Genomic DNA, 19,768 nt, shown 5'->3' with positions numbered 1-19,768 from the left:
TTTAAAATAAAAATAAAACTGGAAAAAATACAATGTAGCAACAGATACAATCCTGAGTTTATGGCAAGTAGAATATTTGTACAGCTTATTTTAAATTATTTGATCAGCTTACCTGGAAAGTTTTAATTTTGTGAGAGTAACCACAGTAAAAACCTCCCTTCACTATATAGTGTAAATGACGTCGACTTGTACAATTCTTTGTTCTGATGCCAGTAACACATAACAGATCCCAAAAGGGACTCTTAGTTATCTGCGACTGACATAACTGTGATGTGACACCCTCTGTCCTCAGCATACGCTCCACCCTTTTACCTTAAACAAGCGATCTGCTCCACCCTCCGCTTAATATTTATAATCGCGCCTTTAAAACTGTGAAGCCAGGGCTGTGGTGTGGGTGCCTGTCTTGCTGTGTGTCTGGGACTGGTGGTGTGTACCTGCTGCCATACTGTTTACATTCTCCCAGTGTCAGAGCCCTGAGCCGCGATCACTTGCGCCACCATGTCTAAACCGTTGTCTGACCACGATAGAAAGAAACAGATTTCAGTGAGAGGCCTTGCCGGCGTCGAAAACGTTTCAGATCTGAAGCAAAACTTCAACAGGCATCTCCACTTTACTCTGGTCAAGGACAGAAATGTGGCAACCAAAAGGGATTACTACTTTGCGCTTGCCAACACGGTGCGCGACCACTTGATTGGCAGGTGGATCAGAACCCAGCAGTACTACTATGAGAAAGACCCTAAAGTAAGTTCTAATAAATCTAGATGTGACAGCCTATCGCCTACAAATCAATTATTAATCTATCTTTTTGATATCTTTTTGGCCATTTGTGTACAAACTTGTATTTTGGGTGGTTATAGAGTAAGAGTGGTATAAGGGAAAGATGAAAGAAATTTGTTTCATTACAATTACTTCGGATCTTACACTGTTTTATGGGATGCCTGTTTCTTCTGCACTGTTTCACATTTTTTAAAGTAAACAGTGGTGTCAAGTACCTGAAGACAATTACTCAGGTTTGTTTCTAGTAAATACCTGTAGAAGGTGTAAGCATATAACACACACACAAACACACAGAAAAAAACAGATTGAAAGAAATTGTTTCCTCTTTTCTTTCACATTAGTTTTACTTTATCTAAATTTTTCAAATTTATCTAATAATCCTTTAAGGAGCTAACTCTGGGCAAAACTACAGCTCCTGTTCCACTCAACCTGCTGCTATGCTGATGCATTAGTCTTATGCATGTGTGTATAATGTCAACATATATCAGTCAAAGGAGCGGCGCTTGTCTATGTAATTAGCTTTCTTCTTTAAACTTTGTCAGCTTGATATCAAATATTATAATGTTGCAATTTTTTAATGGCAAGAAAAAGCAAAATGTGTATTGGTGTAGGGATGTAAATACTTCTTCCTCCACCGAGAGCCAAAGCTTTGTATTCTTCAACTGTACCTTCAGCAGCTTGATATCGGTGTAATGCCAAGTCATGACATTTAAACTTCACTGGGGGTTCTTAGCACTCTGCTGGTATGCTGCAGTGCTTATAGTGTGTTGAAACATGAAACCACCCCAAGACCTTCTGTTCCCTTCCTGTCTGACCATACAGCACATGTGTCATATGAGCAAATGCCTCTGAGGGTGTCTGAGTTCACTTAAAAGCAGTTGGATTGAAGTTGTATCTCAACAACCCCAGTATTATTAGCCAACAGCTACAGAAAGAGCCTTAGAAGAACAATATGAAGCTGCCGTTACCACAATATTAGCCGCCACACCGCGTTATTGCTCGAAAATGTCACACGAAACTGTCTGTAATTACAATAGAGGGTTCAGATGCAGAGCAAAACTCAGCTCCAATTCAACTTATTAGTGGGGAAAAATGTTTCTTGCGAGATTATTAATAACCCCACTGAATGAAAGAGATTATTTTTCTTTAATAACGTTAAGAAAATTTGCCTGTACGCCATAGCTTACAATGCACGAGTTCAGTTCGCAAATTATCTGCACATGCTGCTCCTCACAATAAGTTTATTGATCGGGCGCTCTAACTCAGAAACCAGCCGAGAGCTTTTTCTGGTGCTCTGCATCGAAAGGTCAAAGGTGAACTTCTTAAAGGTCTTGCAGGAGGGAAGACATGCTAGCTTAAGAGCACGTCTACATCTTTGTGCAAAGATCACGTCCCGAAGAGTTACTATTGCAACTATTTAAACACTAATAATACACATTCATGGAAAAGCAGAGCCAATCAACACAAGAAGATGAAACAAAGATAAGATATGGAACAGAGTCATATATAATTCAGGAGATCCTGTTAGCGCTCTAGTGATACGGCTCTGTCAGATGTATTCATTATTATTTTACACATCCATCTGAACCACTTCTCCTATTACTCTAGACTTGAACTCCACAATGAAAGGTTATCAGTGGACCTTTACAGTGACCTCTACAGGAGTTATTTTTGCCCAAGCCCAAAATGTTGGGGTTACATAATACTTGAAGCAATCTGTCGCCCAGTCTTCTCTCCCCCTGCTTTACCTCCACAGCCTGTGTCCACCCTTCCATGTCAGAGAGAGAGAGAAAAAAAGCACACAACTAAATGGCAAAGGCTAAACAGAGGCTCAGGTGGCATATTTCTCCGCACTCTGAACCATGAAGCCAATAGATGAGACTCGCAGATTTCTTTGACAGTATGGGGCGGGTGTTAGTGGGACCTTTCCCCGACCCTGATCGCAGAATGTCACTTGAGTATTTCTGCTAGTGTTCATAAGACAGTTTTGACCTGTTTGATTGCTAAATATGATTTTTTTTTTCTCCTTTTCGAATTCACAATGCAGCGTGTGTACTACATCTCCCTCGAGTTCTACATGGGTCGCACTCTGCAGAACACCATGGTGAACCTCGGACTGGAGAATGCCTGTGACGAGGCCATGTACCAGGTGAGACAAACACGCTTATTTTAATCCTCTTTTAACTGTGAAATTGCTGCTTTCAAATACTGTAACAGAGAGGGAGCATCCCCGAGTCACTGGTTTGCTGTTGTATGCGTTTGTCTCCTTCAGTTGGGTCTGGAAATGGAGGAGCTGGAGGACATGGAGGAAGATGCAGGTTTGGGCAATGGTGGCCTGGGTCGCCTTGCAGGTGAGCATCTTTTCATGCTTTGTATTAAATAAATTCAAAAGGAATTTTTTTTTTTTTTATCCCTGTTGGATGACCAAAATACTGCATTTTTCTTTCTTTCTTTCTTTCTTTCTTTCTTTCTTTCTTTCTTTCTTTCTTTCTTTCTTTCTTTCTTTCTTTCTTTCTTTCTTTCTCTTTCTTTCTTTCCAAGAGCTGTGATATTATTGAACCTGTTATCATGTCCTGCCTTTGGTTTTCAGCCTGTTTCCTGGACTCCATGGCTTCACTGGGCCTGGCTGCCTATGGTTATGGTATCCGCTATGAATTTGGTATCTTCAATCAGAAAATTGTCAATGGCTGGCAGGTTAGAAGATTAAACTTCACATTCCTTTCAGTGAGAGAAAACAGCTGCTGTTGCTTTCCTTTTAAGTAACACCAGCTTTGTTTTTAAATCACCTGCTGGAGGAGTCTCCTTTTCATTATCATGACCTGACATCCCTTTATACCTGGCTCAGCTCAGAAGCCACCCGCTAATGAGCAGTTTTCTGCCTCAATACAAATGTGTGGCTTTACCCAGGTCGAGGAGGCCGATGACTGGCTGCGCTACGGCAACCCTTGGGAAAAAGCACGTCCTGAGTACATGCGCCCAGTTCACTTTTATGGCAGGACCGAGCATCACCCCGATGGCGTCAAATGGGTTGACACTCAGGTGAATGTGTGGAACAAAGCAAATTAAACTGAAAGATATTTCTTTGATGATCTACGGTTTTAAATAACTCGCTCTTCATGTTATGGTATTGACAGGTAGTGCTGGCTCTGCCTTATGACACCCCTATCCCAGGCTACAGAAACAACATTGTCAACACCATGAGGCTGTGGTCTGCAAAGGCACCGTGCGAGTTTAACCTGAAAGACTGTATGTATCCTGGCAGAGAGCACGTATTTTCAAAAATACATCTGTCAAATAAGAATTAGCATCAACTTAAATAATTGCTTTTTCCTTATAGTTAATGTCGGTGGCTACATTCAGGCTGTTTTGGACAGAAACCTGGCTGAGAACATCTCCCGTGTTCTGTATCCCAATGATAATGTAAGAAAATGTGGCTCTATTACCATTTAATCCACCAGCACTGCACTCATAGCCCGAGCATACAGATATTAACTTGAATTAGAGGAACTAGAAGAATGTGAATATCAAAGGGATCTGTGTGTGACTGGTTAGACCTTATCTTAGCTCAGCTGGGAGATGGACTTCCATAATTTGGACCACACCTAATGTCCTTTGTGCTCAGCTAGAGCCGATGTGTATTCTCCCAGCTTCCTCTGAAGCTCGGTTTCAAATCTGACAAAAGATCTGACCAACATGTGCCGACTCCTCAAAGGCTCCAGCAGGAGGATTTAGGAGATAACCATCTAGCGTGAGTTATAGCTCACGCCAAGTGTGGTAATTTACGTCTTTGCATTTGAGAACAGAAAGTGTGGTGTAACTCATGATGTAGTGTTACACTGCTGTTCAATCAAGTTTGCTCTAGTAATATCGGGATATTATAATAGTAGGGTGATCATTTATTAAATTTAGTCAAAAATGAAAGCTGAGGTTGTTTCAAAACACTGAAAGCTAATGTTTCCAGTTTCTTCAGTATATGAAATTGCAAACTGAAGACTAAATTTTTGCTAGTTTTAATCCCTTTATATAATTCCTTAAGTTGCTTTAATCAGCCTTAAAATGTCTTTGCAAATCCTCTCTGTTTGGCAAATCAAAACAGCAAATACACAGTATTCTCTTAACTCTTCCAAAAACATATTCATAGCCTCCAACACATTGGCTTTTACCTCTACTTCTTATTTATTTTTATTTTTTTCTTGGCCTGTCCCGTTTGGCTCTTTTGCCATCAGAATTGTTGTCTAAAGGCAAAGAAAGATGCCCAACGGATTTACTTTACCAAACTGACCATCCCAGCCTTGCCGTAATGGTCCATTTGATTCACCTTTTATTGTTTATTTTATTTTCACTTACTGAATACGGGACAGACTTGACTGGGGGAAAGAAGGGGAGAAAGAAAGAGGGAAAGAGAAACAGCTGAGAAGAGGGACGGGGGAGAAGGGCAAAAGACAAAAACCAACAGAACGGGCAGAGAAAAAAAAATGCATATATCAATCACCTGGATCACCTGCTGAGAAAGAAAAAAGAAAGCAAGCAGAAGAGAACAAGAGTAATAGAATAAACAACATCACAATGATATATGGGAATATGACAGTAAATACTAAATGTTAAACATTATTGTGCAGCACATAAGATCAACAGAACACAGTGTGCTTTGAGGTAGGAGCCAAAAAGGGTGTAGTTTGTGGGTGTGATCACCCGTGTGTACACCTGTGAGCATGGACGCGCTTGTTTTTTGTTTTTTAAAAGGTTCCTTCATGTAATAATCTGCTATAGGGTGTGGGGGGGCCACAGCCCCGTCCTCCAGGGCGTGAAGCAGGTGTGGAGGAGATCAAAACTCCAGACATCCAGAGGCCCCCAGAACACAAGAGACCAAGGAAGACTAACAGAGGGGCAGCTGCGCCACTGTCCCGGAAAGAGCTGAGGAGAGTCCCAGATGAGGGCTCACTCAGCAGCCGCGGAGCAGAAGCCAGGGGGAGTTGCAGTGACGCGCCGGTGAGCTCCGCCGGCAGCCAGCTGCGCCTGAGTGACCGAGCCCCAGGCCGAGAGGCCGGGGGCACCCCACCTCCGAAGTGGCCCGAGCGAGCCCCAGGCTCCAGGCCCCGATAAGCGGCCGCCAAGGAGTGAGCCGGTGTGTACCTGGACGCCCATCCCCGGACACAAAGAACCACCAACGCACCGATGTCTGAGGGGGTCCGCCACTGGCAGGGGAAGTGGTGGTAGGGGGAGATAGGCCTCCAAACCTTGGAGGGCCTGAGATGTCCCCAGAGAGGTGGCGCCTGACACCCAACCTGACATATAGACACAGAAATACAGGCACACACAGATACAAACATCCATTCCCACCCTCATGCTCTCATATGCACTTACTCCACACTCAACCAACGTGGAGACAGACATAAAGAGACGTTGTACACACGATCACACTCCCCAAGCGTACTCTACAAACCGGGTCTAGGTGCCCCCGCCCCTGGAGGGGGGAACTGCACCCAGACCCAGGTGGTGTTTCCCTTTTCCCTGCGGTGGGGGGAGGCAGACCGCCCCGACTCCGCAGCAGCAGGAAGGCTCCACACTCCAGACCGCAGTCGGACGGCCAACTCCTCCTCCTAGTCCTAGCCCCCCTGCTCCAGCAGGTCACAGAGAATGGGGGTGAGAGAAGACTCCAAACCTCCCTCCACCCGCTCATTGTAATGTTGATGCATGTGTGTTCTAAGGTGCATTTAAAACCCAGGAGGGCTTGGAGCTACCTGCCAGAGAGCAGCAGGTAAGCGCATGGTCCCTCCTGCTAGCCCTCAATGTCTACGTGTATTTAAAATTGAGAGGTGGGCAACGATGCCAGGGGTGGGGTGTACACCCTGATGGTACTTTGGACTCCGTGTATCATGCCCACCCCCAAGATCCTATATGTATGTGTAATGAGAGTGTGAGTAATGTGAATGTCTAAGTTGTGGGATAAAATTGAGGCAGAGGCAGCCAGAGGGGGACAGAGGGGGGGGTAGCCTCCTCTGCACCCTGGTGACATACCCCTACTCCAAGGCCCTGCATGTGTGGGTGGTTGTGGTGGAGCGGGAAGAGGGAGGCAGCTGGAGATGGGGAGGGAAGGAAGGGAGGGGCAAGTGACCCCTCCCTGGGGCCAGCTCCCCCGCTGACCCCAGTAGGCACCCCCATACTCCGCGACCCGCCAGGGAAAGGGGGCCCAGGCCCATCCAGACCGGGCCCAGTGCAGCAGCGCCGCCCGGCCCCACAGAGCCCGGGACAGTCCACCCAACCCCACCACAGAGAAAACTGCACCCACCCCACCATCCACTCATCTTCCAGACTACATAAGACAATAAACACCCAGGCTGAGATCTTCCTCCACCTCTCCTGTATCTCCCCCTCCTGCAGAGGGAGCTCCTGAGGAGAGGAAAGCTCCTGCAAGATGTGACAATCTCCCCCACCAGTTGAAGAGCCCCCCAGGTGGCTCGACGCACCGGCGGCACCCTGCTCCAGGGCTGGGCCCCCATGCACCCACCCGCCCACAACCCCGGCAACACACCAACCAGGACCCAAGCCCCCGAGGCCCGGTCCGGGTCCCAGCCCAGAGACGGAGCGCCCCCAGAACCTCACGCCCATCCCGGACCCACCCAGGGGCAGCCAGGCTACCAGGTCAGTAACCCACGTCCGTCAGCACAGACCCTCCCCTAGCCCCGCTGCACGCAGCCGCGAGGAAACAGTCACCTGAGAGCCAACAGAGCCCCTAACCGGACATGACCGCTACCCCGGGTTGAGCCCCCCAAGGAAGATGCCTCCGGGGAACCCCCCGACGCCCTAAGCCTGTCCCTACCCCCACACCAATCACAACAGTGAAGGCGGGACCAAACTATGACCCCCCACCCCCACTAGGTGATGGAGCTGATCAAAGGAGCCCAGAGCAATTGATCTGATGTGGTGGCAGAGGCTGTATCAAGACTAATGTAATCTAATAGATAATTTCTATATTGGTTAGAATTAAGATTATTTTTATTTTTCCAGTTCATGAGGACTGTTTTCTTGGCAATGCATAGGGCAGTGAAAACCATATGGGCGATATTCTTTTCTGAAGTGACATTATCTAAGCCAACAAACACACTAAGGGGGAAGTTGGAATGTTACATTTCAGACACTTCGATAAGTCTTCACATATCTCGCGCCAAAACTTCTGAACTGGTGGACAGAACCAAAGAGCGTGGATATAATTGTCCGGTGAATTGGTTTGGCAGTGTGAGCAGTTGTTGGTAGACGTAAAGCCCATCTTGAATATCCGATGACCTGTATAGTGCACTCTATGTAATATTTTGTATTGAATTAATTGAAGACTGGGATTTCTAATTAGATGAAAGGTTTTTAAGCAAATCTGAGACCAGAAGTTTAGGTCTAAGTTAACTGATAAATCCGCTTCCCATTTTGCAATAGGAAGTGATATTGATTCATCTGTTTTAGAAAGCATTCTGTATATTTTGGATAGTAATTTGGGGGGTTTAAGAGTAAGAAATTGAACCACACTTGGTGGTGTTTGTAGTTCAACTTGACCCGGTTTAAATTTCTTTTTTACTATGGATTTAATTTGTTGATATTCTAAAAATCTTTTCTTGTTGATCCCATATTGTGTAACTAGTCCGTCAAATGAAATAAATTCTGTTCCTTCTAGTATATGTTCTAAATATTTGATTCCTTTATCACTCCAATCTGAAAAGTTTATCATATTATTGTTTTGTAATATGTCAGAGTTGTTCCAGATAGGTGTACGTTTGCATGGGATTAATGAAGACGCCGTCAATTTTAGAAACTCCCACCATGCTGTCAGAGAAGAGCTGATGTTGATGCTTTTAAAGCATTCATGTCGTTGGATGTTTGAGCTGATAAATGGTAGGTCTGAGATCTCTAGATTATTGCAGAGTGCTTGTTCTACATCTAGCCAAGGTTCATCTAAGAGGGTGTGTTTTAGCCATCCTGAGATAAACTGAAGCCTGTTGGCTAAGAAGTAGTGCTGAAAGTTAGGCAGTTCTAGTCCTCCTTTATCCTTGGTCTTTTGTAGTGTTTTTAAGCTTATACGTGGGGGTTTATTTTTCCAAAGGAATTTGGACATACATGAATCTAGAGATCTGAACCAATCTTGTGGCGGTTTAGTTGGGATCATTGAGAATAAATAATTTATTTTTGGTAAGACCATCATTTTTATAGCGGCATGAATTTGGTATCTTTGAGGGATGAAAAGTGTGAAATTTATGTCTTTTGCATATTCAAGGGAGATCTGATTTAAACACTGATTAGCTGCACAGTGGACAAATGCAAATGCACGCTTATACACATGTAGTACACTTTGCCAGTATATTCTTAATGGGTGTTAGCATAATGTCTCTGCTTAAGAGATTAGACATAGATCTATTAAAGCTTCACTAAATCTTTTCTCACAAGTCTAATATGTAATTGTGATATTAAAATATTTTAGTGGTCCACGAAAAAAAGCAGCCGCTGATATACAAAAGGCTATGCTTAATGAATAATAAAAGAAAATTCATCTTTGACTGCAGAACAGAAAAAGACAAATATGTGTCTTTACCCGCAGTTCTTTGAAGGAAAGGAGCTCCGTCTGAAGCAGGAATACTTTGTGGTGTCTGCCACCCTGCAAGACATCATCCGCCGTTTCAAGGTCTCTAAGTTTGGCTCCAGGGAGATTGCTCGCACAGACTTCAGCAAACTGCCTGACAAGGTGAAGTGAAAAACTCAACAAAATAGTTTCTGTCAAAAATGAAAAGATTTCCTCATGATGTTCTCCCTGGGTCTTCATTAAATTGCCTCTGTCAGTTTTTTGAACAGGTTGCAGGTGGGTTTTATTGTACCTTAGGAGAATAGTTGAAAAGAATAGTATCTACAAAGCGCTCTGTGACCCATTCAAACTCGGTTTTGACTTTCTTTAATGTTTTGCATATTCAGGTTGCCATCCAGCTGAATGACACTCACCCAGCCATGGCTATTCCTGAGCTGATGAGGGTTCTTGTTGATGAAGAGAAGCTGAACTGGGAAACGGTGAGTAGCAGATTAATATGACCCCTAAAAGGGTCATAAAAGGTTATGTGTGCTTTATGTTGATTTGCTGCTTTAAATGATCACAGTGAGGTCAGTTTGTTGCACAGTATAACAGTAACAGAATAATGACACATCTGGCTTTAAATTGGTGCGAACATTTCCCAGTAGGCCTCACTTTCTGTGTGCTACCAGGCTAAAGGTTTGAATGCACAACCAAAGCAAGCTGACCCGTTTGTTTTTGCCAGTAGTTTTCTCCAGGCAGTTGAAATGGTTGACACTAGTATAACTGGAGTAAATGTGGACACTCTACCAAGCAAAAGAAACAGAGTTCAGTTGCTGGAAGGGCGAACAAAACAAAAAGTGAACTACAGATGAGAGAGTTCAGAAGCAACTGCTGATCTATTAGGTCACAAAAAAGGAGAAGCGACCTGTTCTTTCAGCAAGAAGGTGGAGTTAAAAACTTACCTACTGTCACCGCAGTGTTTGACGCTTGATGTCTGTCATTACCTTGATGATGATGACAATGGAGGGATGCAGGGTGGATATCAGCTCAGAATTTATTTATTTTTCTGTTCACTAAACCTAATGTCCTGCTGCTGATGGTGAGGCCTGGGACATCTGTGTGAGAACCTGTGCCTACACCAATCACACGGTTCTCCCTGAAGCTCTGGAGCGCTGGCCAGTCGAACTGTTTGCTCATCTGCTGCCCCGTCATCTGGAAATAGTCTATGAGATCAACCGCCGCCACCTGGAGGTTAGTTCTGCACATTGCAGCATGTCATAATCTGGGGTGTGCTGGATGCATAGGCCCCTATGGCTCCTAATTACTATATATAGCACAGGAAGGACATATTGACGTTGTCCTGTGGCTCAATGTAAATATAGTTAATGTTATAATTAATGATTTTAATCTGCTTCATAGGTAAGATAAGTTAAGAAAGATATTAACCTTCTAGCATAAATACAGCATGAAACTGAAAAACCTGAAAGGTAAAGAAGCAGAAAAAACAAAATACTTATTCTTACTTTTTTAATAATATTGTTCCATTGTGGATTTTAGATTGCTACTGTGGAACGAGACAACAGGAAACCTTATTAAAATGCAAGGACAGACTTCAAAGATTGGCAGGAGAACCAAAATGCTGTAATGTAAAAGTCAAAGGACAAAATGGTCCTGATGGGCTTTTAATTGCAACATCTGTCAGAATAGACTCCCACATTCTTCGTGAACAGAGAGACTTGTTTCTGACATAAAGTGGTGGGCAGGTTTTTATGAGCTGTTGCTCAACCAGATAACACACTGACTTTCATCTACTTAAATCCTGACTGAAACTGTCCTACTGGTGGTCTGGTATAATTTTAGAATAGCTGTATTGACCCTACAGTGACAAGTGTGACAAGTAAAATCATATTCAGCAAATGAAATAAAGAAATATAACCTCTGACTTAGTTTATTTTTGCTTCTCGTGCACCTTTGAATTTTGCAGAGAGTTGCTGCTAAGTACCCCGGCGATGTGGATCGCCTTCGCCGCATGTCCCTCATTGAAGAAGGCGGACAGAAGAGGATTAACATGGCCCATCTGTGCATTGTGGGCTCCCATGCCGTCAACGGCGTGGCTCAGATCCACTCGGACATCCTCAAAGCTACAGTGTACGTCTCTAAACAAAAACTGATCATCCTTTGTAGTGGTAAATCATAATCAACGTCGCACACAGATGCACGAGTGTGTGTAGTAAATGTATTGCTGTTTCATAAATCCCCATCCTCTGTCATTTCAAGGACTGCACATCATCTGTGTGTTCTGATATATGCTATGCTCTCCCGCAGCTTCAAGGACTTCTATGAAATGGAGCCACATAAGTTCCAAAACAAGACCAACGGCATTACTCCTCGCCGCTGGCTGGTTATGTGCAACCCCGGGCTTGCCGAGGTCATTGCCGAGGTTAGCAGTGTTTCAAATATACAAGGGACACAGTGCTTAAATTTAGGTTATACTTAACAAAGGACAATGATCAGTCAATTTATTTACTCATTTATTTTTTCACTTATCTTTTTCTCATTAGAGAATTGGGGAGGACTTCATTCGTGACCTTGACCAGCTTAGGAACCTCATCAAGTTTGTGAATGATGAGGCTTTCATTCGTGATATTGCCAAAGTGAAACAGGCAAGTAATGTGTTATTTTGTCTAATATGTATCCAGCATTATGCTCAAAAAGATACAAGAATGCTTGTGAATGTTTATAATTGTGTCTGAAGATGACAGGATGTCGAAGTCCTGCAGAGAAGCGGCACATATATTCAGGGGTGGAAGTAACGAATTACAAATACTCACGTTACTGTAATTAAGTACATTTTTTGGGTACTTGTACTTTTACGAGTAATTTTTCAAGTGTGTAATTTTACTCATACTTGAGTACAACTTACACCATGTAATCTACTTCGCTACTTATAAAATCAAAAGTCACTACTGAGTACGCCCACAATTTGAATTAATATTCAAACCTTTCGTCTGCATTTTTGCAGCCAATAACGCCGTGCAATCGCAACCGCGCCAATTTAAGACGTAAGCAAAGAATAAACTCCGCTGCAGCAGCAGGCACAGGTGTCTGGAGGTGCTAAATGGTGGAGTATAAACTACTTTATAGACGAAAGATTTGGAGACAAAGAAGCCAAAATGGAGACAGAGGACAACACTGTCAACCATGAAAACGACGTAGAAAAGACGGAGGACGCGTGCCCGTGGCCATACCTGGAGGAATTTTTCGTGTACAGAGGAAGAAAAGGAGACAGCGTCCAGATGCAGTGCAAACTTTGTTTGACCTCTACAGTCATTTCAGCTTACAAGACTTCAGCATCTAATCTAAAAAAACACATTGAGGTAAGAGGTTTTACAACTATACGTGTATGATATTGCTTTCTTATTTTTCATGTGTGTTAAGGTTACTAGTTTGGCTAAGATATTGTCACCGCCATTGGTTAGCCTGATATTAAAATAAGACGGAGCTAGCTAATGTGCGTGTGTGCATGCATAATTGAGCTACAATTCGTAGGAATGTTTTAGCTTATTATTTGGATAACCACCGTCATTACAATAAATTAAACTTGTAGTCATTTAAAACTCACAGGCCTACAATCAGCTGGCCTATTTAAAAAAACAAACAAACTTGAACACAGTGCTGAGCTGCATCTCAAATTAATCTTCCAGCTCTCAGCTGACATGTACCAGAGCCCGATTGATGGATCAGTTGATCAGTATCATTGGCCTGATATAGGTCTATCATAGTGACATGGCTCTTAATCAGTAGGGTTATATGTTTCCCAATATGATATCTTTTTTTAAAGAACATAATGTGGATTGGTTTTATTTGTTAGCTGTATGGGCAGCATTTTTGTGTATGTGATCCCTTTTCTTAAATTAGATTTGCTAGATACACATATTTTGCTCTCTTAGTATTTTTAGGACCTGACTAATACTGAAAACTTTAGGGTGATACTGATAAAAAGGAGTTAAAAATTTAGATACTGATACATTGGTCGATACTCTTTTTACAGATAGTATACATATTACAGAACTTAGAATGTATACAGAAATTCATGTTTTTTGCAATGATCGTTCAAAATTGGTTTACACTTGTGAATAAATACAGCAATATATCTGCAAAATTTGACCAATTCACCACTCTTTTATACTATGCTCAACAATCAAAGATTAGCTCAAGTCTAGTTGAATAATGTTTTAAAAATGTGTTTTCTTTTAGTGTTAATCACAGTGATGTTATGAAGTAATGTATGAACCTGACGTATGATAATATTTATCTCTACAGAGGAAACATCCATCGAAGACTGAGCAGTACAATATCACTGTGGCATCAACATCTCGACAGCGAAAGACCACAGCCACACCAAACAAGCTCTCAGCAAATACACAAGCCAAGTTACCAGACCTGATGTTGAGAGCTGCAAACAAACATGTTCCACAAGCAACTGTTGACAAGCTTGTCATCAATTTCATATGTGAGGGTCTACAGCCATTTGCAGTGGTAGAACAGCCATCTTTCAAAGAATTGGTTACCACATTACAACCTCAAGCCAAAGTCATCTCCAGACCCACTGTCCGTGCCAGAATCTGTGAAGCTGCTGATCACATGAAGATGACTTTGGTTGCAGCATTGGATAAAGTCAAATTTGTTGCTACCACTACTGATTGTTGGTCAGCTCATCAGAAAAGTTACCTTGGAGTCACATGCCATTGGATAGCGGAAGCGTCCCTGGAAAGAAGATCTGCAGCACTAGCATGCAAAAGATTGAGAGGGTCTCACACATTTGACATGCTTGCTGGTGCGCTTGATGATATCCATTGCCAATACAAGATTAGAGGCAAAGTTGTAAGAACCACAACTGATAGTGGATCCAACTTTGTCAAGGCCTTCCACATGTTTGGGGCACAAAATGATGCAGATGAAGCTGAAGATGAAGCAGACCCAGAAATTATTGACCTGACTGACCATAGGGACTACCATGAGGCAAGTGCAATTCTTGATGAAGACTCTGGTTTGGAGTATCAACTTCCGCCTCATCAGCGATGTGCATGTCACCTGCTAAACCTTGTGGCAACAACTGATGCTGCCCTAGCAGAGAGCATGAATGAAACCTACAAGAGGCTCTCCCGTGCAACCTTTGCAAAATGCCAGGCCATTTGGAACAAAACTGGCTGATCTCATTTGGCTAATGAAGTGGTAGAGGACAAGTGTGAGCTACAGATCATTCGTCCCAATGCAACACGATGGAATTCAACCTACCTTGCCATTGAAAGGATAATACGCATCATTGATGAGAAGGGGGAAGATGCCATCAGGAGCATTTGTGAGGAGTTCAAGGTGAAAATGTGAGTAAAATTGGACACCTACCAATATGGTTTCAAATTTTGTGAATTTTCCTTAATGGATGGTTAAAAACGTGAGCAGACTCTTAATATTAAATCAGAAGATCCCTATTATAGTCATGGTGGGTTTTGTTGTTGTGTCTTACAGGTTGAGTCCTGCAGAAGTTGCATTCCTAAGGGAGTACTGTACCACCATGAAGCCACTGGTGAAAGCTTCAAACATCCTTCAGTCTGAGTCCACTTCCTTTATGGGATGGCTCCTGCCAGTAATCCAACAACTACTGTCCAAACTTAGCAGGCTGGAGACATCAAGCAAGACATGCGTGCCACTCATCAGAGCCCTGCAAAATGGCCTTCAAAAGCGTTTTGGAGCGATGATGGAGGATCCAGAGTTGGCTGCAGCTGCAGTCCTCTTACCCAAGTTCAAGACTTCCTGGACTGACAGAGCAGATGTAACAGAGGCTGGTAAGGATTCATGTGATCCCATTTTTGTGTATTTTTACATTTGAACACATGCTTAAGTGAGTATTTCACCTAATACATTGTAAGTTATTGATGGTCTGTCCTGAATACTAAACAATCCTTTTTGAGAATTTGCCGATTTTAAATTTGTGTTCAGGAATAATCACTGAAATTTAAATAACAAAATTGTGTTATCTACTTGCAATTACAGCCTTGACATACATCAAACAACATCTTGAAACGACAGCGCATGAGAGTGAGGATCAGCAAAGAGAGTCATCTGATGAAGATGAATTCTTCTCCAGACCAATCTCCAGAAGGCTGCAAAGTGCAGTTGAGCTTGATGGTTATCTTGCTTGTGCCACAGACACCATGGAGCTGCTGCACTCCTTCTCAGCCATCAAAAACCTCTCTCTTAAACTGAACACAGCTCTGCCTGCTTCTGCTGCGTGTGAACGACTTTTTAGCTGTGCTGGTCTACTCTTCACTGCCAAACGAAGTCGGATTGCCTCTGTTAATTTAGAAAACCAGCTCTTGCTGAAACTGAACAAAAGGTTCAGAAAGTAAAGTGTGAAAGAAATGCTAAGACTTTAAGACACTTACCTGCCTGTTGTTCAGTGTATGGGGAAAAGTTTAAATGGTTCTACGCATGTTCAGAAACATTTTTGTCATTGTTTTAACAAACAAAATTCCTCCTTTTATATCTACATTTATTTACAAAACAAGTTACCTTTCTATACCTTGTTCATCTGAAAAATGTGCTTTGAACATAAATATTTATACTGGTGAATCGAGTTGAATGCCTGCTATTGACAACAGAATAAAACATCAGTCTGTTAAAAAGTAATTAATACTCTGAGTAGTTTTTGAGAACAGTACTTTGTACTTTTACTCAAGTATTTTTTTAACACCAGTACTTTTACTTGTAATTGAGTACAATTTAACCAGTGTAACAGTACTTGTACTTGAGTACAAATTTTGAGTACTCTTTCCACCTCTGCATATATTTCACATTAAGCAACCTGTGCCTGTTTTCAGACTGCACACACAAACTGTTCTGTAAAATATCTGATGAAATATCGTTTTTTTCCAGAGACCCAACCTGCTGACCTATTTGTTCCTCTAAGATCAGTGTCAAAGCCTGCATTAACAGTTAATAACTGCAGCATCTACACCGTAGCCAGCACATATTGTGGTTTACCACTTCAGTCTGGGAAAAATGCCATTTTATGAATACTTCGCAAGCCTAGATGGCTGTTGTCCTTGGGGCTTTCAGAGTACATTTCTGCACATGAACAGTAATAGCATCAGGATAGAGGTGGGCCCTGACTGTCAGTTGGGCATGAGTCAGTGGGCTTACCTCAAGGCCTTAGGCACATTGGTCCATGGCTTCTGACACATGCGATATTCAACACGTGACACTCGCCTTGTGTTTGAGCTCACAACACTGGACCACTGGACTGTGACCTTGGTTCATTTAGTTGCATAACAAAAACAATATTTTACAGCAAACAGTTACAGACAGAGGAAGGTGTTCTGGGAAGCAAGCACTGACTCGGTTAATGAAGAAATTCCAGAGATCCACCTCTCATCTCTGACACGTGACAGTCATGTAGCTCTTTTCTGTCTCTGCAACTGACAAGCAAATAAAATGAATACATTAGCCCTGAAACCTCCCCAAGGCAGACAGTAGTATACGCATATGGCCAAAAAGGCATTCCTGACAGTCACAATTGTGCTTTTCTTTTCTCATGTTCTTGGGTTACCATACTTTGACTATGACGTTTTCTTTTTTTGGAGTAAAATAAATGTTTTGATCACGTAGGAAAACAAAATGAAATTCGCTGTGCACCTGGAAGAGCACTACAAGGTGAAGATCAACCCCAACTCCATGTTTGACGTTCAAGTCAAGAGAATCCATGAATACAAGAGACAGCTGCTCAACTGCCTGCACATCATCACTTATTACAACCGTAAGGATGCATTTAAAAGCCTCTGCCATTTTCATTTGATTTGATATTTTCTCAAATCCAAATAACATGTTGCTCCAGATCTTTACCGACTGTGTGTCAGAGCCTACAAAAAGGATTTTGCTGCTCGCCTCAGTTTTGTCTCTTTATATCTCCACCAGGCATCAAGAAGGATCCCAACAAGCAGTGGACCCCAAGAACTATCATGATTGGAGGAAAGGTTTGTATTTTAATTTAACAGCTATTAGCTTTAAATTTATGTCACATTTCAGCACCATTCGATACGAAGTGTTAAGGCTATTTAATGTCGTGTCTCTAACTGTGGCTCTCTTGCAGGCTGCTCCTGGATACCACACTGCAAAAATGATTATCCGCCTGATCACGGCTATCGGTGAGGTGGTCAACAATGATCCTGTCGTTGGAGACCGTCTGAAAGTAATCTTTTTGGAGAACTACAGAGTAACACTGGCAGAAAAAGGTAATTACCAAATCACTGCAAATGTTTATTAATATTTATTCTAAAATTTCTCAAACCCCTACTTCTGCTCTTTCCCAGGCATCCCTGCTGCTGACCTGTCAGAGCAGATCTCTACAGCTGGAACTGAGGCCTCTGGCACTGGCAACATGAAGTTCATGCTGAATGGCGCCCTGACCATTGGCACCATGGACGGGGCCAACGTGGAGATGGCAGAGGAGGCCAGTGAAGAAAACCTATTTATCTTCGGCATGAGGGTGGACGATGTCGAGGCCCTTGACAAGAGAGGGTAAGGAGAGAACATTTATTACTCCTAGCCTCATATTGTCTTTGTAATTTCGATAACTACTGTACGTAATATATTGCCATATCTGTCAGACAAACAAAAGATCAACTATCAAGATTTTCTGATATTAAAACGAGTGTACACATGCTCTGACAATCCAAACAGAGACTCAAATGTTATGTCCACACAAACTGAGATTTTCCACACGAAAAAGGTGTGGCCTTGGGCTCATATTTTTTATAGGCCCTATTTGCTTTTTCCTTGTGAATGATTCAGTTACTACGGCGACAACCTGGTCCTTCTGTGTTTCTGAATGTGTTTGTTATTTATTTTCTTTCCTGCTTAGATACCACGCCGAAGAGTACTACAACCGTCTGCCTGAGCTGAAACAGGCTATTGACCAGATTGCTGGAGGCTTCTTTAGCCCAAAGCAGCATGACCTGTTTAAAGAAATTGTCAACATGCTGATGCATCATGACAGGTAGAGACACATCTAACATTAGATGCCTGAGGCTCAGACCTGCATGCACACATACAAATATTGTGTATGAACTTGCTGAACATCCTGGTGTTGCTGCATGCAAAGCAATATTCAGTGCACATGTTCATTCACACATATGCATTTATTCATATGCAACAGGTGAACTTTGTTATTAGCCTGTTATGTTATCATTTGGTTAATGGCATTATTCTCTGCATAGGTTTAAGGTCTTTGCTGACTATGAAGACTACATTAAATGCCAAGAGAAAGTCAATGCTCTTTATAAGGTAGGAATTAAATGCAAAAGCTGGGAAAAAATGCTTCTTATGTATTCATAGTATGATATAGATAGTTGTCTCATTCACAGTGTAAAAGTCAAGTTATTCTTGGCTTATCAATCATTTTTATTCTCCCCTAGAATCCCAAGGAATGGACCAAGAAGGTGATCTACAACATTGCTGGGTGTGGCAAGTTCTCCAGTGACCGCACCATTGCCCAGTATGCTCGTGAGATCTGGGGCGTGGAGCCCACGCTTGAGAAAATCCCCGCCCCCGATGACAAACACTAAAATGTCTACATGACAGCCAACACCGCAGTTTCCCTTGTTGGTTCAACTGTCTTCAGAACTCACACGGAAGATACTGTATGTCTTGCAAAAGTCCCCCACAAACCTTTGTCCACAGCCATTAATCAGTGTCACATATAAGCTCAAGTTTACATTTTTCATACCTGCATATTCGCAGCATCCAGGTTACAGGCTAGTGAAGTAAATCCATTGCAGCTGTCATCAGTGAAGCAGAAACTGCTGTTTAGCTGCTGGAAAAAGGACAAAAGAGATTTTTGTTGGGGCTTGTAGAATTAACCGTGGTATCTTTGTATTCCGAAATATAAAGTCTTGTATTTCCATTTCAGACCCATTCTGAATAAAAAACAAAAACTGTCTTAAAAGCCATAAATAAAATCTGACTTATTTATTTAGCTGTTTCAGGCATGATTCATAATTGTAAAATACAGAATAAACATGCACGTACATTTAGCCGCAAATTCAACTTAGAGTGAGTTGGTGAAAAAAGGCATCTATGGACTTTACCTTGACCTCCACAAACAGTTATCGTCAGAATTGCGACTCGACAAAAATCCCAGAATCTGTGTTGATGGACAGTGAATGCACCAGCTGTACGCCGGAAAATAAAAACTTCAGCTCATCCAATCATAACAACAACATAAACAACAAAAAGGAAATGATGATATGCCTCCAGTCTATAGTCATGCCATCACTACAATTTTACAGCTTAAAGTGACAGCTGTGATTGTACACTTTGAGGTGCTAAAAGGAAAGGGAGTATAATTGTGTTTATGAGAGTGAATGGGGAGGAAAAAGTCTGATTAAT

General features: G+C 42.4%; 2 protein-coding genes across 2 annotated transcripts; both read left to right on the top strand.

Moving 5' to 3' along the window:
* Window positions 1-388: 388 nt before the first annotated feature.
* On the top strand, window positions 389-19,355 carry pygma (phosphorylase, glycogen, muscle A). The gene is made up of 20 exons (XM_085470168.1): window positions 389-741; window positions 2,825-2,926; window positions 3,050-3,128; window positions 3,368-3,471; window positions 3,685-3,816; window positions 3,912-4,023; window positions 4,115-4,197; window positions 9,359-9,502; window positions 9,727-9,819; window positions 10,427-10,573; window positions 11,307-11,470; window positions 11,648-11,762; window positions 11,884-11,985; window positions 16,991-17,138; window positions 17,297-17,355; window positions 17,472-17,613; window positions 17,692-17,899; window positions 18,243-18,377; window positions 18,598-18,664; window positions 18,796-19,355. Exons 1-20 carry the CDS (start codon window positions 499-501, stop codon window positions 18,943-18,945), a joined length of 2,529 nt encoding a protein of 842 aa, XP_085326294.1. The 5' UTR covers window positions 389-498; the 3' UTR covers window positions 18,946-19,355.
* Window positions 14,086-16,012, top strand: LOC146700109 (uncharacterized). Its single transcript, XM_085470170.1, has 3 exons — window positions 14,086-14,706; window positions 14,852-15,168; window positions 15,377-16,012. Coding segments are annotated over exons 1-3 (675 nt in total). The 5' UTR covers window positions 14,086-14,704; the 3' UTR covers window positions 15,733-16,012.
* Window positions 19,356-19,768: the final 413 nt, after the last annotated feature.

Source organism: Copadichromis virginalis, linkage group LG10 (assembly GCF_057382275.1).
Source record: "Copadichromis virginalis isolate Kocher_CV1m ecotype Utaka linkage group LG10, C_Virginalis_male_GT1.1, whole genome shotgun sequence".
NCBI lineage: Eukaryota > Metazoa > Chordata > Actinopteri > Cichliformes > Cichlidae > Copadichromis > Copadichromis virginalis.
This window is presented reverse-complemented; position numbering and strand designations above follow the sequence as displayed.